This window comes from Heliangelus exortis, chromosome 5, assembly GCF_036169615.1.
Source record: "Heliangelus exortis chromosome 5, bHelExo1.hap1, whole genome shotgun sequence".
NCBI lineage: Eukaryota > Metazoa > Chordata > Aves > Apodiformes > Trochilidae > Heliangelus > Heliangelus exortis.
In genome coordinates this window covers 3,983,053-4,002,786 of record NC_092426.1, presented here as the reverse complement: position 1 = coordinate 4,002,786, position 19,734 = coordinate 3,983,053, and the positions used below count along the sequence as shown (strand labels likewise).

The window sequence follows — 19,734 nt, the reverse complement described above, 5'->3', positions numbered from 1 at the left end:
TAAGCTTTTGAAAAGAAAAAACAATCTCAGCCTGAAGGTCTCAGTAAATGAACTCTCTGGAAAAACTCCTTGGAAATAACTCTGCATAAATACACTAACAGCATCATAAAACCAAACACAGTGTCTTTCTAAGCTTTTCCAAGATAAAGAAATTCCACCTTTCCTTTTATACTAAGCTCAAGAAGCCAACATTTGCTGGCTGGTAGTCCTCCAGGCCCCTGGCTCCTCTCCCACAGGTCTCTACACATCTGAACCTCTTTATATTTACCTGGGTGAGCTGTTTGCACTGCTCCTTTGCAACAGCTGCCTCCTCCTTCATGGCAGCAAGCATTTTCTCTTTCTCTTGCAGCTGATGTGCAGCTGCAGCAGACTCAGCCTTGCTTGCCTGCAGCAAAAGGACATGAAAATCATCAACCATGCCACAAGGATTTGCACAGCAAACTTCAGAGGAAGAAACACCCCCTCCTGCCCCCAAATCATCCATCTCCATGGTGTCCATGGCATCACCAGTGCCCAAAACTGCTGCTAATGGATGCTGCAGCACCCATTTCATTAGAGAGGGAAATGCACTCTCAGTGGCACTGAAAGCAATTAGGACAATAAATGGGCTCTTAAGGTGCTTCTGCATTGGAAGAGAGCTGCTGTGGTAGCACTAGGGAAAACAAAGAACAGCCACTAAGACAAAGAAAGGAAAAAGCAGCAGAGATGCTGAATCATTCAGTAATGAGGGCTGGAAGGGACTTGCAAGATCACCTGGGCCAACCCACATTCAAAGCAGGTGTAGCACAATAAAATTAATCTCTTGAGATATCTCACTTCAAAGGGAAAAAGTGAACGTTGATCTGGTCTCTTCCCACTTCACAGAGCAGGTTGCAGTTGACATAATTACAGTTCTGCTGGCACACTGACACACAAAGTTTCACAGACACTACAGGGAACAGAACTGGAGGAACGACCCCAAGATCCTGCCACTGGGGTATTGGTCCTAAAAATGGATTAACTGCAGTAAGGGGAAACCTTCTAGATGTTCATGTTTCAACTTCTTCAGTTATCAGACTTCACTGAGTGAAGTGTCAACCTCAAACACACTCTGGATTTGTCTAGAAGTTCTTCTTCAGTGGTTCTCTGCAGTACAAAATACATTATCAATGTCTTGCATGAGCTACAGATAGGAAAACTTATTTTCATCTAAGAAGCCTACTTTTTTTTTTGTTGTACACAAACCCAGGAACATATTTTCATCCTAGAGGTTTAGCTTTAACACCAAACCTTACTTTAAAAGGCAGACATGAAGGAGACAAGCTGGCTACTTCTCCAAATGAAACAGGCAATACCATTGCAAGTGTACCAGCATTGGGTTTTTTCAGTCAGGCACTGAAACAGGGGCCCAGAAAGATGTGAAGTCTCTGTCCTTGGAAATTTTTGAGACCTAGCTGGGCAAAACTCTGAGCAACTTCCTCTGAATTCAATGTTAATCCAGTTTTGAGCAGACAGTTGGACTGCATGACCTCCTGAAGTACCTTCCAAGCCAAATTACATTATGTGCTACTATATTGCATTAACTGAAGTGACACATATCCAGTTGTCCTCTCCTGCTCTGGTACTGTATCTGTAGAAGAAATACAGCATTGCAAGACTTCAAGTGGATCAAGACTTGAAGTGACAATCAGGATGTTACAAGCACAAAAAGACAGTTATAATGAGTCACAGGAAGGAGAAGTAGATATTTGTAAGATACTGGTGGTCCTCATCCTCTTCTGTTGTAATATAAATATTAAAAAAAGGACTGCTGAGTGTTCTCAGACTGCCCAGAGGAGCTGTGCTGTCTCAGCCTCCCAAGGTTTCAAGCTAGACTTGGATAAAGCTCTGACCAGCTTGGGCTGACCTCAGAGCTGGCCCTGCTGTATGTTGGACTACAAAGCCCCTGAGGTTCCTTCCAAATCTTTTTGATACCATGAAAGGTATCAAAGAAGTCAGCAGATGAGAAATGTGTGGCTATATAAGAAGGACAGATGTGTAAACAACAGAATTAGCTGAGGGAGTGCACAGCCACAGCAGCTTCTTCTTTATTTCTACTGCAGTTTACTCTCTTTACATATCTGGGAAAGATCACTGCTGAAAGTGATTTCCTTCCTCAATGCCAACACAAGCCCAGCAGCAGCAATCCCAGGTTATAAACCTCACTCTCTATGGTTATGTCTGCTCTTTATGAGCAGGCAAAAGCCATCAGCCCAGGGGATGGCAGATGGCAGCACACAGACATCTGACAACTGCTTTCAGCATGCAAAGCAAGCACAGACCACTTGGAAAAAGCCTTCCAAAGACAGAATGAAAAAAAAAAAAAAAAAAAAAAAAATCACAACAGCACGTGGATACAGCTCATCTGACAGCATCTCTTGCAATTTCTGCTGCTTTAATTCTCTTCCCTCCAGCCCCAACCATTCACCTTTTGCAAGGCATCATGAATTGCACTGGATTTATCCTTCAACACCTCCACGATGCAACGGGCCTCATCCTCTGTGAAGATCATGTTCTTCATGGCCATCACAAAGTCTTTAAATTTTACTTCAGCATTCTCTGCAACACAGAAGGGAGGATATATTTACTTTGGATTCCATACAGCATTATTTATTCTGCCTCGAAACAGCACGAGATAGGGTATCATTATGCATTGTATTTCATTCCAGTCTGACATGCCAAGAAGCAAGGGGTCACAAACACTCTGCAAACACAACATATCTCTGATTTAAATCCAATAACAATCTGCCAGCTGACAGTTTTAGGGAAAAAAAATCCCATTGTTTGTACAGTTGGTAACATTTATAGCATTACTAGCAAGGAGACAAAGCATAGCACAGATTTTGGGTGGAAAAATAGCATCAATGTGAAAACTTGAAGAGTCCTTTCTAAGTGTATTATAACAGTAATTCAAACTGAGCTCTCAATTTAAAGGACAGCCTGGCTCCAACAAGCAGCAGGCAGAGGAGAAGGTAATGAATTTAAGAACTGGCACATTTCTGATTACAATGTAAAGAAACCAAAACAATACTCCATCAGTCTAGTCTGGAAATAAACTGCTGCAGAAGGAGTTGAGCAGTAGGAATATAAATCAGTTTAAGGACACAAACAAGGAAGCACAATTCTTTTTGTGCCTTCGTGTCTTTTTGTGCTCATCATTTGTTCATAAAAAAAAAAAGACTGCACATATTAAGATCATTAGGTGGCCCCCTAACTTAAGCAAATGGAAACACAAGACTGAGGCATCTGGTATCTCTGTCACATATTCACCAATGTACACAAGTGTGTGAAGGGATTGAGGGGAAAAAGCTTAAAAGTGATGCTTGCTGGGTTCATAAAGTATCCCAAGGCTCAGGAAAAGCATCCAGGTTTCCAATCATGAGTAGCAAATGTGCCACTGAAACCAAGCCACATGTCAAGCCCAAAACCTCTCTCCAGAGTCTGAAAAATTAATGAAGAACAAAAAAGTGCTGCTGATGCTAAAACCCTGAGAGAAATTACCAAGCACAGAAACAAATCACTGAGTAACAAACTCCAGCACACTGACAAATGCTAATGCACTTTTCCCTAATCCTAAATCCAACTAAATTCTGGCCAGTAACTTCAGGCCATGTAATTGCTGCATTGACATCATCAGTGGTGCTGTTACCAGAAAGATGCCAAAATTCTGAGAGCACAGCCTGCTGAGCAAGAAATCTACAGCAGCTTGGCCTGGCCCAGCTCAAGTCCTGTGCTCCCTGAAGGCAGGAAGACCTTGCCCTTGCACCCAAGAAGCTTACAATTAGAATAGGGGAAGATTTCTATCTTGGGAGGGCAAATCCCAGCTGGCACTGAAGAATTAGGAGCTCATACAGAAGGTTACAGCCCTCAAAGGAAATGAGAAGGTGCACAGGAGAGGCTTTGGTGCTGCAGGGCATGGAGATGCAGCCATTGAGTTAGAAGCACAAGGAGAGCCCCAGGCAAGTGGGAATCCAGTCTGGATACCACAATGAGTTGCCAGGAAGCTCTCAAGTGAGCATTTTAGAAGTCTAAAAGGAGATTTTTCAAAGTGCAGTAAGTGACTGGGCAGACACTGTTGGAAAGCCAACCCCCTGTACCAACATGAGTAGGGGGTGATGCCCATCACTTGGCTTCTCCACTCCTGCTGCCCAAAAATGTGAGGGTCTCACCTCCTGAGTCACTGAGTTTGCCATGATTCAGGCAGGATGGTGGCCTGTTTTAAATTTCAGGGTGGGACACAATGCTTATCAATCACTCCAGGTCTCCATAGGAGACTCTGAAGGAAGCTCCCCTGTGCTAAACCAACTCCAACTGCATTAAAAGGAAAATTCAAAGTCTTGCTGGAAATTGCCAGACCTAAATCCCCACCAGCAATGTGCTCCAGGTAACTGTGCTTCACTCAGACTCCAAAAAAGACTCCAAAAGCCTGTGCTGCAGGCTACAAAGCCATCAGTGATGCCTGAACTATCTACTGTAAAGCTCTCACATGCATCTGTGTGGTCTGTGATCACCCACTGCTCACTGGGAGGACACACAAAAGCCTCCAGTCAGCATTGTAAGGGTTCAGATGGCAAAAAGCCCCTCCAGCAGTGCCAAAGACAGGAGAGAAAAGAGCACAGACAAGAACTAATAGTGCACTTCAGCCACAAATGTTTCCCTCACATCACTCCTCCCTAGCAAATAAGAGAGGATCCCACTCCCCACTTACACAGAATGCTTCCCCTCTTCAGGTTTGCAGGCAGGCTGTGCCAGAAAGAGGATGCACCATCAATTTCTTACCTTTATCTGTTTCATTCTTCAGTTTCTTGCCACTGCTCTTCTGGATCCCCTCGTTCATGTTGTGTTTTCCTACTTCAACCACTTCTCTCTTTTCCAAAGTGCCAGGGCCAGAATTGTCCATCAGAGGAATATAAGTAGTTGCTTGAATAAGAGGTTCATCCACCAAAGCTGCCATCAGAAGTCCACAGGACAGGTTAAAGCTTTTTAATAATTAACATCAGCATTTTTAGAAGTGCATAATGTGTTAGAGTTGGATTAAAGCATCTCTAACCTCAAAAGTCAGTTATCCTCTACTGTCCTTCATAGCTTCACTCATTAAAGCTCCCCTGGTAAGTTCATCAAGTAAAGGTCTTTAACACATTGAAATTTAACAGCATCAATTAAATTTCTATTTCCAAAGCTGTCTTTTAGCATTTTAACAAGCAGAAGAGAAGACTCTTTAGCAAGACAAGAGGGCACAAGAGGTCTCAAGTTGTGCCAGGGGAGGTTTAGGTTGGACATTAGAAAGAATTTCTTTCTGGAGAGGGTGATCAGGCATTGGAATGGGCTGCCCAGGGAAGGGGTGGATTCTCCATCCCTGGAGATACTTCCAAAGAGCCTGGATGTGGCACTCAGTGCCATGGGCTGGGAACTGCAGTGGGAGTGGATCAAGGGTTGGACTTGATGAGCTCTGAGGTCCCTTCCAACCCAGCCAATTCTATGATTCTATGATTTTTACTTTCAATTCACTTTGAAGAGAAAGTTTTACATAGCACCAGTGAGGCTGGTTTACTTGTGGCTGTGTCTGAAACAAACCAGCTCTCCCTGAAGCATGAGAACACTTGAGCCTTTTGCCCCTGCTCTGCTAAAATCTGGTACCTCAGTGCCAGCATTTTCACCCAGCTGACAACACCACTGAACTAAGGCATTGAGGCATGTGGAGCATGAGGAAGGGACAGCAAACAAGCTTATTTCACATGCAGACTCAGCTGCACTTAATGAAGACATCTCATCTGTCAGAGCAGGCTTTAAGCATCATTAATATTCACAGAGGTAGCCAGAGGTACCCACTGACCCTGAGTCTCCATTCACACAGCCCTCTTCAGAGGGGGCTGAGGATCAGCCTCTGCTTAAAGGAATTTTCAGTGTGTGCTGCTGAGACAAAAGAAGTGGGGAGAAGAGGAAGGACAGCAGACAACACACAGACAGCAACAGAGCAGGACTTGTTGTCCACCCAGCTTCCCCCCTGCCCGTAGGATGGAGAGAACTGGGTGGGATGCAAGGTTTCAGTGCAAGGTGAATATGCATCCCTGGCTGCATAGAGCTGGTTAGAAAACACTTGTGTATTCTGGCTGCTGTGAAGGAGCAAAATAGATTTATAGGCCTTCTACATCACCTGCTGGAGTTTTTCCACTAACACAAACTGCAGGTACACTGCAAGCTCAGAAGTGAGGAGAGCTCTCCTTTAGCAGAAATATCCACCACCTAATCCAGTAACCATCCTCACCTTTTGCCTTCCTCTCTTTATTAACTTCCCCTCCTCATTTTATTTCCCTCCTTTCAAAAATCTATTTAATTTAATTTACTTAATGAGACATTTCACAGTGTCAGTAACACCTGAAGTCCCCATAGTACTGGTCTTTGACAATCCAGATGGCCACTGTAGCTAATTTTTGCTCTGTCATTTTTGGAGAGGTGGCTTTAAAAGCAAACAGCTTGCATTCAAATACTGCACAAGCTATTTCTGTGTAGCACTGACAGCTTTAATATTGGCAAAGCTGGTTCCAATGCTTATTTGAGCATATGCAGACAAGGCTGTGGTCCACAGAGTGGCCCCTGGAGAATGGGCAATCAGAAAAAGCAGAGCAACATTCATAAAAAGCAAATCACACATATTAGGTTCCCCATCAGTAGGTTTCTTCATGTCCCTTTCAATCTGACAATCTATGATTCTTTGAGAAGTAATTTGAAAGTTTTTTAGTTGTTACATCATAGAGGAATCCTGTACTTGGAGCCCCACCTTGGTCTGAACAGGTCCCACAACTGATCTGGATTCCAAAAATCTGACCAAAGCATAAAGGAAACAGTGACCAATATTGTCTGCTCCAGAATTTCACCAGCTGCCAACTTCTTCATAGCTGTCCTAGTCAAGAAGGGTTGTGAGAAGCTAACAAGGTGGCCTTACAGAACTTCATGGTCATGTTCTCCCCAAAAGCCATGAACACAACAGCACTCATTGTAACAAAAAAAAAAAAAAACAACAAAACAAACACAGAGGCAGACTGAGCCAAGAGGAGACAAGAAGCAGATCTTGGCAGAGAATGAGGGATGACAAATAGTGAAGGCCTTGACAGCAAAGATGAGCAGTTTATGTTGGAGCAAGAGCCAGCTAACAAAAAGACACTGAGAGAGGAACGTGGTCAAAGCAACTGCATAAAAAACCTGCAGTCTTGTTTGGGGCAGATGACTGCATCAGTTCCAGACATTCCTTGCTCAGACCCACTTAGAGCCTGCTCAGCTTTTACTAACTTCTTACTCCTCAACTGAAGCATGGAGGTTTGGATGCAAGAGAACTCAGAAAGGTTCACATCACCCCACGTCCCATGGTACCAGCTGTTCATAAAATATAATAATATCTCAGGCTGAATAATCTTTCCTACCTGAAACCTCCTTTTTCAAATTAAAAGTTGTTCTTCAATTTTCTTTTCCAAAGGAAGAGAAATAAAGCATGGCTGGCAAAAAGGTTTAACAGTCAGGTTTATCTGAACTAAGTCACATACTGTATTCTCACCATTATCAACTTTCTGCTTCTTTGCAGAGACTCTCTTCTTTCCTGATACATTTTCTTGCTTTATCTCCTGGTGGAGCTGCACAGGGTCTTGCTTTTTGGCAGGAGATACAACAGAATCAGTCTTAGTATCTTGATCATCTGTAACAGACAATTAAGACAATATGCTCTTCTGTATACACTCACCATCACTTAATCAGTGTATCTGTCACAACCACTGAAGTCCATCCCCAGAGAAGAGAAACTCCTCATTTTAAATCAGAACAAAGTTATCCATATGTATGTACACACACACTGACAAGCACATACACTTCCCCTATCAGACAAGGCCCCAAAAGCAATAGAAAAAGGTTCAGCAGTGTCAGGAGCCACAGGACCTGGCACTTTGGGCAGAGAGGAATCTTATCTGCAAGCAGAAAACACAGCAATGCAAGGAACAGTTGACCAAATCAAGCCAGGTTTGACTGCAGACAGCAAGTGTGTTACCCCATGGTAGTTTCCCATGTGCAGGAAGCATTTTATTCCCCACCCAGCCACCCATGAAGCCACTTGGGTATTTTACACACACACCCCCAATAGCTACTGGGACTGTGAGAAGCAGAAAAGAAGTGTTTCACATTAGGGAACTGTTCTTTTTTAAAAGTTGTCTCTAGTGTAAACTTTTGGGGCAGCCTGTGCTATATAATACTCTTGCCAGAGCTGACACACACCCAAACCAGTGCTGGTGTTAGCTCTTGTAATCAAGGAGAAGAGTTAATTGAGGCTGCCCTCAGAACAGTGCTTGCAGACCACATTTTAACCATGCCACAGAGATTCAGAGGACACCCACAAATGAGATTTGAGACTTTTTTTTTGCTGTTGTTGATAGTGGGTGGGTCTTTTTTCTCCCCCCCCCGACCCCCCCTTTTTTTTTTTTTGGAAAAAGAAAAGAAATCCAACACATCTAGCAGCAATGTCACTCTTTTTCCTCACTCCCTGTAGCAAGGCTGTCATGCCTACATCTCAAAAGGGTGATCTGCAAATAGTTTGGTTTTCTCTTCTATCTGAAGCTGGGTATTTTTATTCTTTTTTTTAACTTCTATTCATAGTCTCTACACTGAGATGTGTCAACTTCTGCTGAGGATGGGGTCAACACCTAAACAGGTGAATCTGACTACAGCTTTCAGTCTGCTCTAGGCTGGCTGTTCCAGTTACAATGCCTGGGCCAGTTTTCTTTTAGCATCAGTTCCTTTTAAATTACAGAGGTGCAGCAGGTGGCAAGCAGCTCTAAGTGCTTCTTGCCATGCATCAGCCACCAAACACCTCTTTTGTACATTAAGCCTGCACTTAACCAGTGATTTGTTCTGCACTGCCTGCTATGAAGTTTCCCCTCGATGCCCTCCCTTATCAGAGCAATGACTCTTAGGACTCTCCTTTTTCATAGCTTGACATCAAAATGCACACAGCAAACACCTCAGGACTTCTTTCAGGTCATCAGCAGCTTGAGAACCAAGCAGTCAAACCAGGGAGCAAAGCAGAAATCCGAGAGCCTCTGTTTCGCTCGACCGCCTTTAGCAGAAGAAAAAGCAAGGAGAGGAGGAGGAAAACCAGAGCATTGCTGCCAGATGAAAACAGGGAGAAAACTGCAACCAGCTGGTTAAAGGGAAAAGGTTAGAAGTGAGCTTTGCCTCACAGAGATCAGGCAGAGCAGTTGGGAGATAAGACACTCTGCGGCCTTGCAAAAAGCAGAACACGGTTTTGGCGTTCTGTGCAAGAAGCATATGCAACATGAGATACCCATTCCATTTTTCTGCTTCTTCTGCCCAGACTTCTTCTTAGCTGCTGCTGATTCAGATGGTGGAGTGGGCTGTTTTGTAACAGGGACTGGTTCTACTTTCTTGCCTGAAGACTTGGATCCTTCTGACTCCTTATTTACATGGTCATCCTGAACTGCTTTGTGCTTCTTCTCCTTCTTCTTCCTTTCTCTGACAGCTGTGGGTGCTTCAGTGGTGCTCAAGGGAGGAGCAGGAGTGATGTGTTCTTCATCTGTACTCAGGGCATCAGAGAGCTTCAAGTCCCTAGGTGTGCTTTCAGAATCTGATTCATGGATGTTCCCGTTCTGAGCTTCTTTCTTCTTATTCTTCTTTTTCTCTATTTTCTTTTTATCCGTCTTGGTAGGTGGAAATTTTAGGTCCCTTTTCTGTTTTGCCAGTACTTCATCATATAAAGTTTCTTTCATGAAAAGCCAGAATGAGAGGAAGATAACTGTGATAACCACGAAAGGAATGAGGACAATAAAGTAGGTAGACTCATAAAACTCCATTGTGCTTTTTCTTAGCTGTATTTTAAAAAACCTGGAGAGAAAAAAAAAGAAAGAGGTTTTGAACAGGTTTCCCTTGACACTATTTCCCCCACCAATTATAATAATAAAAGAATCTTTACCTTTGTTTTAGAGAAGCCTTTAAATAGCTTGTATTAAAAATAACTACACTGTATCAATCACAGAACAATTTCTGAAGTCATTTACCACTTGCTTCAGTTTCCCAGGATGGGAAAGAACCAATTTGCAAGATTCCTGATCTTGGAAGAGAGCAGTTCTCATCTTCCCTTGCTTTTCCTCATCTTCTCATTCTCCCTTCCCAAGTGAATTTCACCAAGCTAAAGCTTTTGATTTCAAAAAATACATGAGGCAGCACTTTCAGAGGCTGGGAAATAAAGGACCAGTACATGCAGAGTAACTCTTCCCCCCCCATAAATCAAATATAATGAATTAAGATTTTTATCTTGGCAAGTGGGAGGTGAAATTTCACCTCCTTTTGTTCCCAGATTTACGACAGCTTCAAAAGTGGAATGAGGGAAAGTAGGGAGAGAACCCTAAATGTTAGGCAACCATAAAGAATCAGGTACTTTCCAAACTGCTTTTTGAAGTCTAAAACCCAGTTTTCAGCTGCTGAAATCTCCACATATTTAGAGAACAGGGAGATGTGTTACTTATTTTGTGCAAGTAACAGTGTACAGCTTCCAAGGTGCTATCAGACCAGATGACTCCAGGATAATTTGCTGAAAACACAACTTATACCTCAAGTATTAAGTTTAATTTTTTTTAAAGCAGGAACCAGAATTTAAAAAAACAGAATGAAACTAAAAATGTAACTCTGGGGCCAAGCCAAGCCAGATTTTCCTATTTCACAACTGATCACTACAAACCAACCTAGATTTTTGCAGGGAGAATCCAAATCTTCTCCAGACCATTTGTTCCAAGGGAAAAAAAAAAACCAACAAACAAAACAAACCATGGCAAAAACACAACCCAAACTGTAACTAAGCAAATACAATTCCTGATGGACAAAGTTTAAAAAACACCACACAAAGCACATGCTACAATTACATATTCCTCTATGTAAGAAAAGATGCCTCTGCATCTTCTCCCTTTGAAGATCTCTTATTTTGGGAACAAAAGGCAAAGGTTCAGGTTGTCTCTCCCATAGTTTTCCTCATCTGCAGCCACTGCCCAACTGCAGGGTCCCCCAAGACACCCAACACCTCAACAACCCTTGGGGCACCTTGTACTGTGAGTGCCTCTGGGCACAGGTATCAGTTTGCCCTCCTGCTTCTCCTCAGCCCAAGCTGAGGATGAGAGCTTCACACAGGCTTCAGCATAAGCAAAATGACCCCAGGAGAGGAGGAAATACCCCACACTCTAAAGCAACAATCCTTGAAATGTTTCCACTTGGAGAAAACAGATTTGCCTACTGAGGACACAGAAAATAAATAAAACCCAGGGAGAAGTTGGAGGGAGAAATCAGGTTCTCTTTGCTTCTGGGCAGACAGAAAATTAAATACCTGACAGCACTTTATTTCAGGTGGTTTCACCTCCACTTCTGGCTGTGGGAAGCTGCTACTGTAAACTGGTTTGCCATCCCTGCCACATTGACCAGAGGTTGGTTTGCAGCCTGGCTCTAGGCTCAAGAAGGAAGAGTTGTTACCAGCAATAGTTTCTGGACAGAAAGGAGTTACTCTGATAATATATTTGAACACTCTGATAATATATTTGAACAGTGAATTGAGAAAGCAAGGAGTGGGAGCTCTAATTTGCCCATTAAGTTATCCAAATAAAAGACCAACATTTCAATACACTAACTATTCACCACTTGTCTTAACATTAAGTCTCCTCCCAGTTTGTATTTCTTTTCTGTGTCCACACAGCTCACCAAAAAAAAAAAACAAAAAAACAAAACCTTGGGTCCACAATTAAAGCCAGCACAGAAAGTTTCAGAAGGGCTGAAAGGGATAGGAGGAAAAGCTTGTCTTTGGGGAAGAAAAAGCACAGATGCTTGAAACTAAGCTGGAGCTTTCAAAGTGATTAGTTACAGCTACTTGATAAAAACCTGCTTCCTGCACTAAGTGATGTAATATTAGTCATCTCTTCAAGGAAGCAGATCTTGAAAATTTGTCTGAGCCAAAGTCAATATTGAATGCTTACAGGAAAAGCTAATCCCTAACGTAAATATGTAATTAAGCAGCTTTTTCACAAGTGTAATTAAGTTGATCATTACAACACATTACTGCAAGGATTACAATACCAAACCAGAGCCCAGAACAACCCACCCCACACACCAGCACCCAGATGGCCAGAAATCCACCCCGTGGCTGCAGCTGAGGGGCTCACACCCTACAGCCCTCCCTGCACCCAGCACCAAATGGTCAAATCCTGTACTCAGCAAAACAGACAAAGGTTTAAGAAATAAAGGTCCTGTCTTAAAGGTTTGAGAAATAAAGGTCCTGCCTCAAAGGTTTGAGACATCAAGTGGTAGGAGGCACTGTATCCCCTATATGGGACCAAGTTGAAGCAGGAAAATGCTGTTGGAAGCTAAACACATTGAAAAGCTTCCCCTGCTTCCAAGAAGAGTCATAAATATGTAATGACAACAGTCTGAGTGGGGAGGATGGAGCAAGGTCTGATCTCAGAGATGGCTGAGAAACACAGGTTCTGCAGAGCCTTTGGCCACCTCTCCCCTCCCCACACTTAACTCCTCTTGTACCAGAGGAACACTTACACTTTGGGCTGGATCAGGAGCACAGTGTTGCAATGGTGAGTTTCAGGGTCTCTCTGGACTCATAGAATGGTTTGGGTTGGAAGGGACCTTGAAGATGATCCAGTTCCCACCCCCTGCCATGGTCAGGGACACCTCCCACCAGCCCAGGTTGCTCCAAGCCCCATCCAACCTGGGCTGAGACACTGCCAGGGATGGGGCAGCCACAGCTTCTCTGGGAAACCTGGCACAGGGGTTCAGCACCCTCACAACAAACTATTTCTTCCCAATATCTAACCTAAATCTCCCCTCTTGCAGCTGGAAACCCTTCCCCCTGATCCCATCCCTCCCTGCCCTTGTCCCCAGTCCCTCCCCAGCTTTCCTGGAGCCCCTTCAGGCACTGGAAGGTGCTCTAAGGTCCCCCCATTGCAGCTTCTCTTCTCCAGCCTCAACACCCCCAACTCTCTCAGCCTGGCTCCAGAGCAGAGCTGCTCCAGCCCTCCCAGCAGCTCCAGGGCTCTCAGTTGCTGTTCCTGTCCTCACCTTGCTCATACCACTGAAGCAGAGCACGAGTCAAACCAATGCTTCCACCCCAAACAATGTGACCAAGGCACAGAGATTTCATCTCCAGGGTTCCTCAGGGAATTTAACATACACAAACCCAGCTTTTCACAGGGAAGGAGGGTTCAAAAGAAAAAAAAAAAAAAAAAAGGAAAAGCCTCAGGATGTATCTAGAATTGGTTGAGGACACTCTGGAATGGAAAACAAGAGCTCTGCTCTGGTGGTAAAACACTAACTTCCCATCTCAGCCCAACATGAGAAAGGGCATTTAAAAATCACTTCTCAAGGACAGCTTTGCCTCTGGCTTGGATGCAGAGTGACAAGATGACATCCTTCACCATCCACCCATTGTCAAGACATCTTCATGATGTGGCATCCTTCCCAGGGGGTATTCTGGCTCTCACACAGGTTTCCAGTTGTCCTCCAACACTCTAAAATCATGAAGCAACTTTCTCTATACCCATTTATATTTCTGCATTACTTTGATAAGCCATCTGAAAAAAAAAACAACAATCTACAGGAGGAAAAGCCCTATTCCATATAAAAAGAAACAGGACACAGAAGAAGAAACAGGACACAGAAGCTTCTTCAATTAAACCAGAAAAAAGTGAATGCTACATGAACTTGAAAACCTTCATGTATCAGCTTAAGTGCTCCTCTGGATTTCATTTTAGGATTATTCCCATTCCTGTCCTACAGAACTGAAACACCCTCACAAAAATATCCCTTCTCCTCCCCAGAAGTGCTGGCAAGGGGACTTTTCCCACTTGCAGCCCTCCCTGGGACACCTTTCCAGTGTAGCTCCACTAAAAGCTGCAGGGCACAACCCAGCAGAAATCCCACCTGCACATCCCTCTACTTCTGCCAACAAGTGGCACAGTGACCTTAACTCCTTTGAAACTTCAAGGTAGTTGGTTAAATACTCACCTTTCATCCAGATTTCCTATTTAACCCCATGATCTATCAGGCATATTTCTTAAAGCCTGCCTGCCCAGCCCCCGTGCCAGGCTCCCCACTTGCTGACGTGCTCCCATCTCCTTCAGAAATTGAAGAGCTCACAACATTGCTTCAGTCATTCTGAAAAAAGGGGAACAAACCACATCTGTCCCAGCCAGCACACCCGCTCAGTGACTGTGCCCATCCTTCATTTCACAAAAGAATTGCACTTTTGTTCCCTTAAACAGAGCCCGTGCCACAGAAAATAACAATTTCTGAACTCCAGGGCTCTGTTTCTACTTGCACCTGACTTCCTCTGCTGGTTAAAGCTGCCCTGGATTTTGTGCCCTTTGCTTTTTGCATTTAAGTCTCAGGTTCTACCCCACACAGACCCCACATTTCATGGGATATTCATTCAGTTTAGGTTCTCTTACTAGAGAAGACAAATAAATTGTAGCTCCATCTGGCTAATGATCCCAGCAAGTTAGAAATAAGGCTGGGATCCCAAGACACACATAATCTCCAGGGATTTGTGCTTTTTTGAAAAAATAACATTAAAGGGGGGAAAATATAGGTCCTAAGGCTTTTTTTTATTATTATTAAGTACTAAGCAGTTTAAGAGATATGATTTAGCTAAAGCAACAGCTTCTTTAATTGGGGTATTTTGCCTGGGATTTTCTCAAGCTGGCAAGAGGACTGAAAGCCCTCACATTCACCAGTCACTAAGAACACAGCAAGAAATCTCCATGGAGTATTCACTAAACTCCTCAAATAGATAAGAGTATTTTTTCCTTAAGCTGCACAGGGTTAGTGACACACTCCCAATCAACCAGCTGCAAAAAGGATTCTCCTGGCAAAGAAGCTTCACTCCCAAACCCATTCCAGCTCCAGACATGGAAACCAAACCCAAATGTGCCACAGATAAAATCCAATATTAAACAAGATGCTGAGCCACTCCATGCCTGTTCCCCAGCCACACAATGGGAGCACCCAGCTCTCTGGGACTTTGTTCATGAGCATTGATTAACTTCATCCTGCTGGGCTCAGGCTCTAGGAAGGAGGGCTGCCAAAAAAAAAAAAAAAAAACAAAAAAACACCTCAAGGTAGTTCATTCACCATCATCTACAGCAGAAGAAAAATCTCCAGAGTTAGAACTCAGGTTTGCTCAGGTTTGGTTTTTTTAAGCAGCTTGATGTGTCACTGAAAAAACAAAATGTGTTCTTGGTGCCCCAGGACTCAAAAGTCAGCAGAGCTTCTGCAAGGTGACAATAAGAGGCAGAGTAAAAGCTGAGCTGTCAGAGCAAGCAGGAATTTCCATAAAATCCATCAAATTTCCTCCAAGTTTCTTAACACCTGGATAATTTCAGGAGATGAGCAATGCTGGGAACGATGGGAGCCCTTGCCATGACTCAACATCCTTCTCAATCTTCCCATTCCAGGGTTATTCATTCCCAAAAAAACAACCACCACTGTCCAGTGAACACCAGTGAGGAGGCAACTGCATCCAAGCACTGTTTTTAACACAGAAAAATAAGATATTACACATCAGTCTCACCTGCCACTTATGTAAGGAAAAAGAGAGCTCCCAGTGAAAAGAAAGGCAAATTTCTTATGGGTCACTTAAATCTGCACAACTAAGAGGTGTGCAGGAAGCATCCACCACCTAGAAAACCTGTAAATTTAAATGGCCCTGCCAGTTTTGACCCATATAGCAAAATTTAAACTACTCCTTAATTATTACTCTTTTTAAACTTTACTTTGATAGCTCTATTTCCATGCTCCCTTTACAGAAGTCCTCTCAAAACTAAAACTTGGGGGGAAGTGTAATAAATAGCAGCTCAAGCTTTGAGTTTGTTTCATTTAAATCCTTGCATGATTTGTGCCACAGCAATTTGTGCAACAACAGAACCAGGGTGTAGACACTTGAAATTACAGACTGAACCATTCACAGACTGAAGTTACTCTTCTCTGGGCAGGAGACCTGTTCAAGTGAAGCTCAACAGTGCTTGACACCCCCTAGAAACTGCTGCCAGCAAGAGGAGGATGAGACTTGTCAATAAATCTTGTTCTTCTCCACTTGATTACACTGATACAATTAAGCCATTTGCAGAGCACAATCTCAGGGCTTCAAATGCCCTCAAGGTAAATATTTCCCATTCCAAACATGCTGCTGTTTGTGCCATCTGTTGGGCTCTGCCTGCTCTCAGTTGCTTGATGTTAGTTAACACAGACACTCCATTTATTAAGTTCCAGAAATGAAGGAGCTTTGCTTCAACAAAACCACTTTTTAGGGTTTTGGTTTGGGTTTTAAACACCTCTTCAGAGCCAACACCTGACAAAAAACCAGCAGTATGGAGACCAAGCTGGGGGTACAACCAGGTTGCCACCAGTACCTTGCTCTGGTCCATAGTGAGAAGAACCTGGGTACCCCCTGCAGGGATTTTCAGGTTGGGCCATCTATTTTCAGGTTTCTTGACCATCCAGGCAAGCTGATACAGGCTGAGGCAGGGCAGAGATTCCCCAGGTGGCAGCTGATGCCCTGAAACCACCTGGGCTGCAGGAGAAAGCCCAGAGTTGAAATTAACAGCAGTGAAAGTGGAACAAGCAAGCTCACATTTAGCCAGGGATAAAAGCACTGGTTGTTGGCAAGGAGGAAGCTGGAAAATCAAGCCCTGCTCTCCTGACCAGCAGCTTACTCAAATATTCCAAAACCCACAGGGCTCACTAAAGTATGAGCATCATGACACTGATACTGTTCAAGACTGAAGTCTTAAAAAAAAAAAAAAAGCTTTTCCTGCAGTTTTTGCAAGTGCATGTTATTTGGGATAAAAACTGGCCCCTATCTGGGCCAGAGGAAAAAGTCCTTGACCCCACCAGACACCAGAAACTAAGACTTCCCTTAAAATCACCTACTTCTAACACACACCTTATCTCCAAAATCGGAAGATAAGAAATTCTCTTTACACTACCTTCCTTCTCAAGTGCCTGGAAAGGATCAAAGGTTTCTTTCTTCCAGCAGGAGGGAGGAGTGCACCCTGAGAGGGCTCTGAGCATTACTCAGCAAGTCTGCATCTTCCCATCCTTATTTTCAGGGAGTTCCCAAGGCCTCCCTGGCTCCTTCCATCATGCACTCATGTACAGACGTGCTCTGCCCACATCATGAACGAGCTGAGAAGTATTTAAACACCCAAGCAGCAAGCTGAGTCTTTCAGGCAACCATTTCCCCCCCTCCCTGCTCTCCTGGTAAGCAGAGATCAGATCCAACCTTTGCTCTTCAATCACCATCAGCTCCTGTGCACAGGGAACTGGGAAATTATATTTAAAATACAAATAAAAAAAAACCAACCTGATTTTTCTCACTTTCACAAAGGAGCAAAGAGAAGCTAAATCTAAACTAAAGGCTGAAGGCAGACACCAGTTTCCTCAGCTCGTGGTTTTGCTCCCATCCCAAGCAGGCAGTGATAGCAGCCAAGGTCACTGGCTTGGTCACACAGCAGCTCCAGAAGATCCCCTGTTACATCTGTTGCTTTCCATCCTCCAAATTCCACCAGAAGGGATAGGTCAGTGAGGGCTACACAAGAGCAGGCATGATTCTGATGTGAAGGCAAGGAAAGGCTGCACTGCCTCTGAGCAAAAGCCAAAGCTGCCAGAGAGCCAACAAACCCAGCCAGCAAGGCAGCTGCATCTTTTAATTGTATTTAAAAAAACAGAATAATAATTAAGTTTACATTTCCAATAGTCTCAACATATTGGCTTGATTAATCTCCCCCCCCCCCCAGCTGCTTTGCAAGGTCTGGCTATCCCAGGCATGCTCAAGGTGTAACAAATACCTTGTCATAAACCCAGCATTGATTAAATCTGGTTTTGCAGGCAATGCTGGAACTTGGGGCTTTGCCAAGACCATCCTAATGCAGGATTACATACTAAAAATAAGAGACAAAGTGAGGAGATCAATGGCCAAAGTTGAGTTTAGATTACCAGCCTGAGCAGGAGTTCTGCATGTCATGGAGTATTCTGAGTATCAAGAGCTCTCCTGCAACACCATCCCATCCAGCATCAGAAACCAGGTACAGATTTATGCTGGGACTCTTGGGTCAGGCAGAAAGAAGCATTAAACACACCCAACCACACCTGAAGCAGGAGGGAAGAATCAGGCCATGCCTGTTTTGTTATTGCAGTCAGCTGTCTGGAAAGTAAACTGAGGTTTGTACAAGCCAAGTCCATGTGACAGTCCATGGAAGCTCAGATTTACCACACACAAAAGCCATTTACACAAGTTTAAGGCCACTATTCCCCTCAACAAAGACCTTCTGACATCTGTTGCAGTCAGTTGGGTAAATATATATTCACAGTATAATCTTCACCTCAGATCCAGAGAAAGCCTCAGAGTGCAGCCATCCTGCCCCCAAACTGGTGGCAGATGGAGCTGGGTCTGCTCAGGGTTTCAGCCTTTCCTGGGACACAGGGGTTTTTTTGCATCACCAGCAAAATTGTTTGTATGTCCTTTATAGCTGGGGTCACAAAGCTCCTCATCACCCATCTTAGCCCCTGCTCCATCTGCTGACATCACTGCATGCACAGTCATTCCCAAAGTTGGGAACAAGGCAAGTGAACTGACTTAGCTGGGAGGGTATCAGGGTATCTTACTCCAACACAGCTTAATCCTGCTCTGACACAGGAGTAGCATAAGGATATTTATTCTGAGACTTCTGTACCTCTCCTTGCCATGCTCTACTACCTTAACTTGATTAAAACAAGCTCTACTGCACCCAAAGCAATTACCCAGTTGACTCCCCTCCAGTCACAAAAGAGGCAGAGCCTCAAATTCCAAGTATATTAAAAAAAAAAAAAAAAAAAAAAAAAAACACATCTCTGGAGAAATTTGGAGCTGCTACAGCCCTTTCCTGTCCTTAAATCCAATTCAGTTCTGCAAGCACAGAAGGGCAGAGGAAAGCAGGTACAAGCAGTAGTTTCTCAGTACTCAAATTCCTCCCATATTTCCACAGCAATCTGCAAATTAAAAACAGCTGGAATGAAACCTGCTCCTTCCTCCAGTAAATATAGCTATCTAAATATACATTCCTGTATTATGTATTCTTGTTTAGATTTTTAAAAATAAATGCAAAGAGGAAGCAGAAACAAAAGAGGAAAAGACCTCCAGTCCAGCTTTTTTTTTTTTTTTTTTTTTTTGCCTTTGAATTTCACTGTGAAAGTATGAATGGCATCTGAGTACTGGGAGGCCAATGCTCATTAAAAAACCAACCCAGGTTTTTATACACAAGAGCTGCAAATAGTCAAGGAAAAGACCCAAGTGTATTATCTGCCTATTCATGCCAGAAGAGGTAATAACCTGCCCGGGAGCCTCACACAGCCCCAACAACCCCATTTATCCTCAGGCTCACCTCCCTGGGCAGGCACAAGCTGTCCTCTGCTTGGAATTCAGGGCAAAGCAGATGTCCTCAGCAGCAGAATTATGAGAATCCCATGGCAGACTGCTAACAAGAATGGGATTTTATTTAGGGGATGTATTTCTGAAGTTTGCACATACCTACAAAAAGGTTTGTCTTCATTGCTTGCTCAACTTTCCAAATTTCTGCTCAGCTTTGCTCTTAACTGTATTGCTCAGGGGACATTTTGGGAAACTTGAACTTCCCCAAGAAA

The 19,734-nt window shown here is 43.6% G+C and overlaps 1 protein-coding gene across 18 annotated transcripts in view; it reads right to left on the bottom strand.

Annotated features, from left to right (window-relative positions):
- Positions 1-19,734, bottom strand: part of KTN1 (kinectin 1) — a 79,735-nt gene that overhangs the window by 45,646 nt on the left and 14,355 nt on the right. For 9 of the 18 annotated variants that reach the window (XM_071745218.1, XM_071745222.1, XM_071745229.1 and 6 more), the window contains exons 1-5: positions 9,341-9,918; positions 7,568-7,705; positions 4,798-4,965; positions 2,447-2,577; positions 269-385 (exon numbers count right to left, since the gene is read on the bottom strand). In XM_071745218.1, the coding sequence (XP_071601319.1) occupies positions 269-385; positions 2,447-2,577; positions 4,798-4,965; positions 7,568-7,705; positions 9,341-9,866 (1,080 nt within the window). In that variant the 5' untranslated portion in view covers positions 9,867-9,918. Of the gene's footprint in view, positions 1-268; positions 386-2,446; positions 2,578-4,797; positions 4,966-7,567; positions 7,706-9,340; positions 9,919-19,734 lie in introns of those variants that run through there. The other 9 variants (XM_071745224.1, XM_071745223.1, XM_071745225.1 and 6 more) reach the window with 3 other exon arrangements.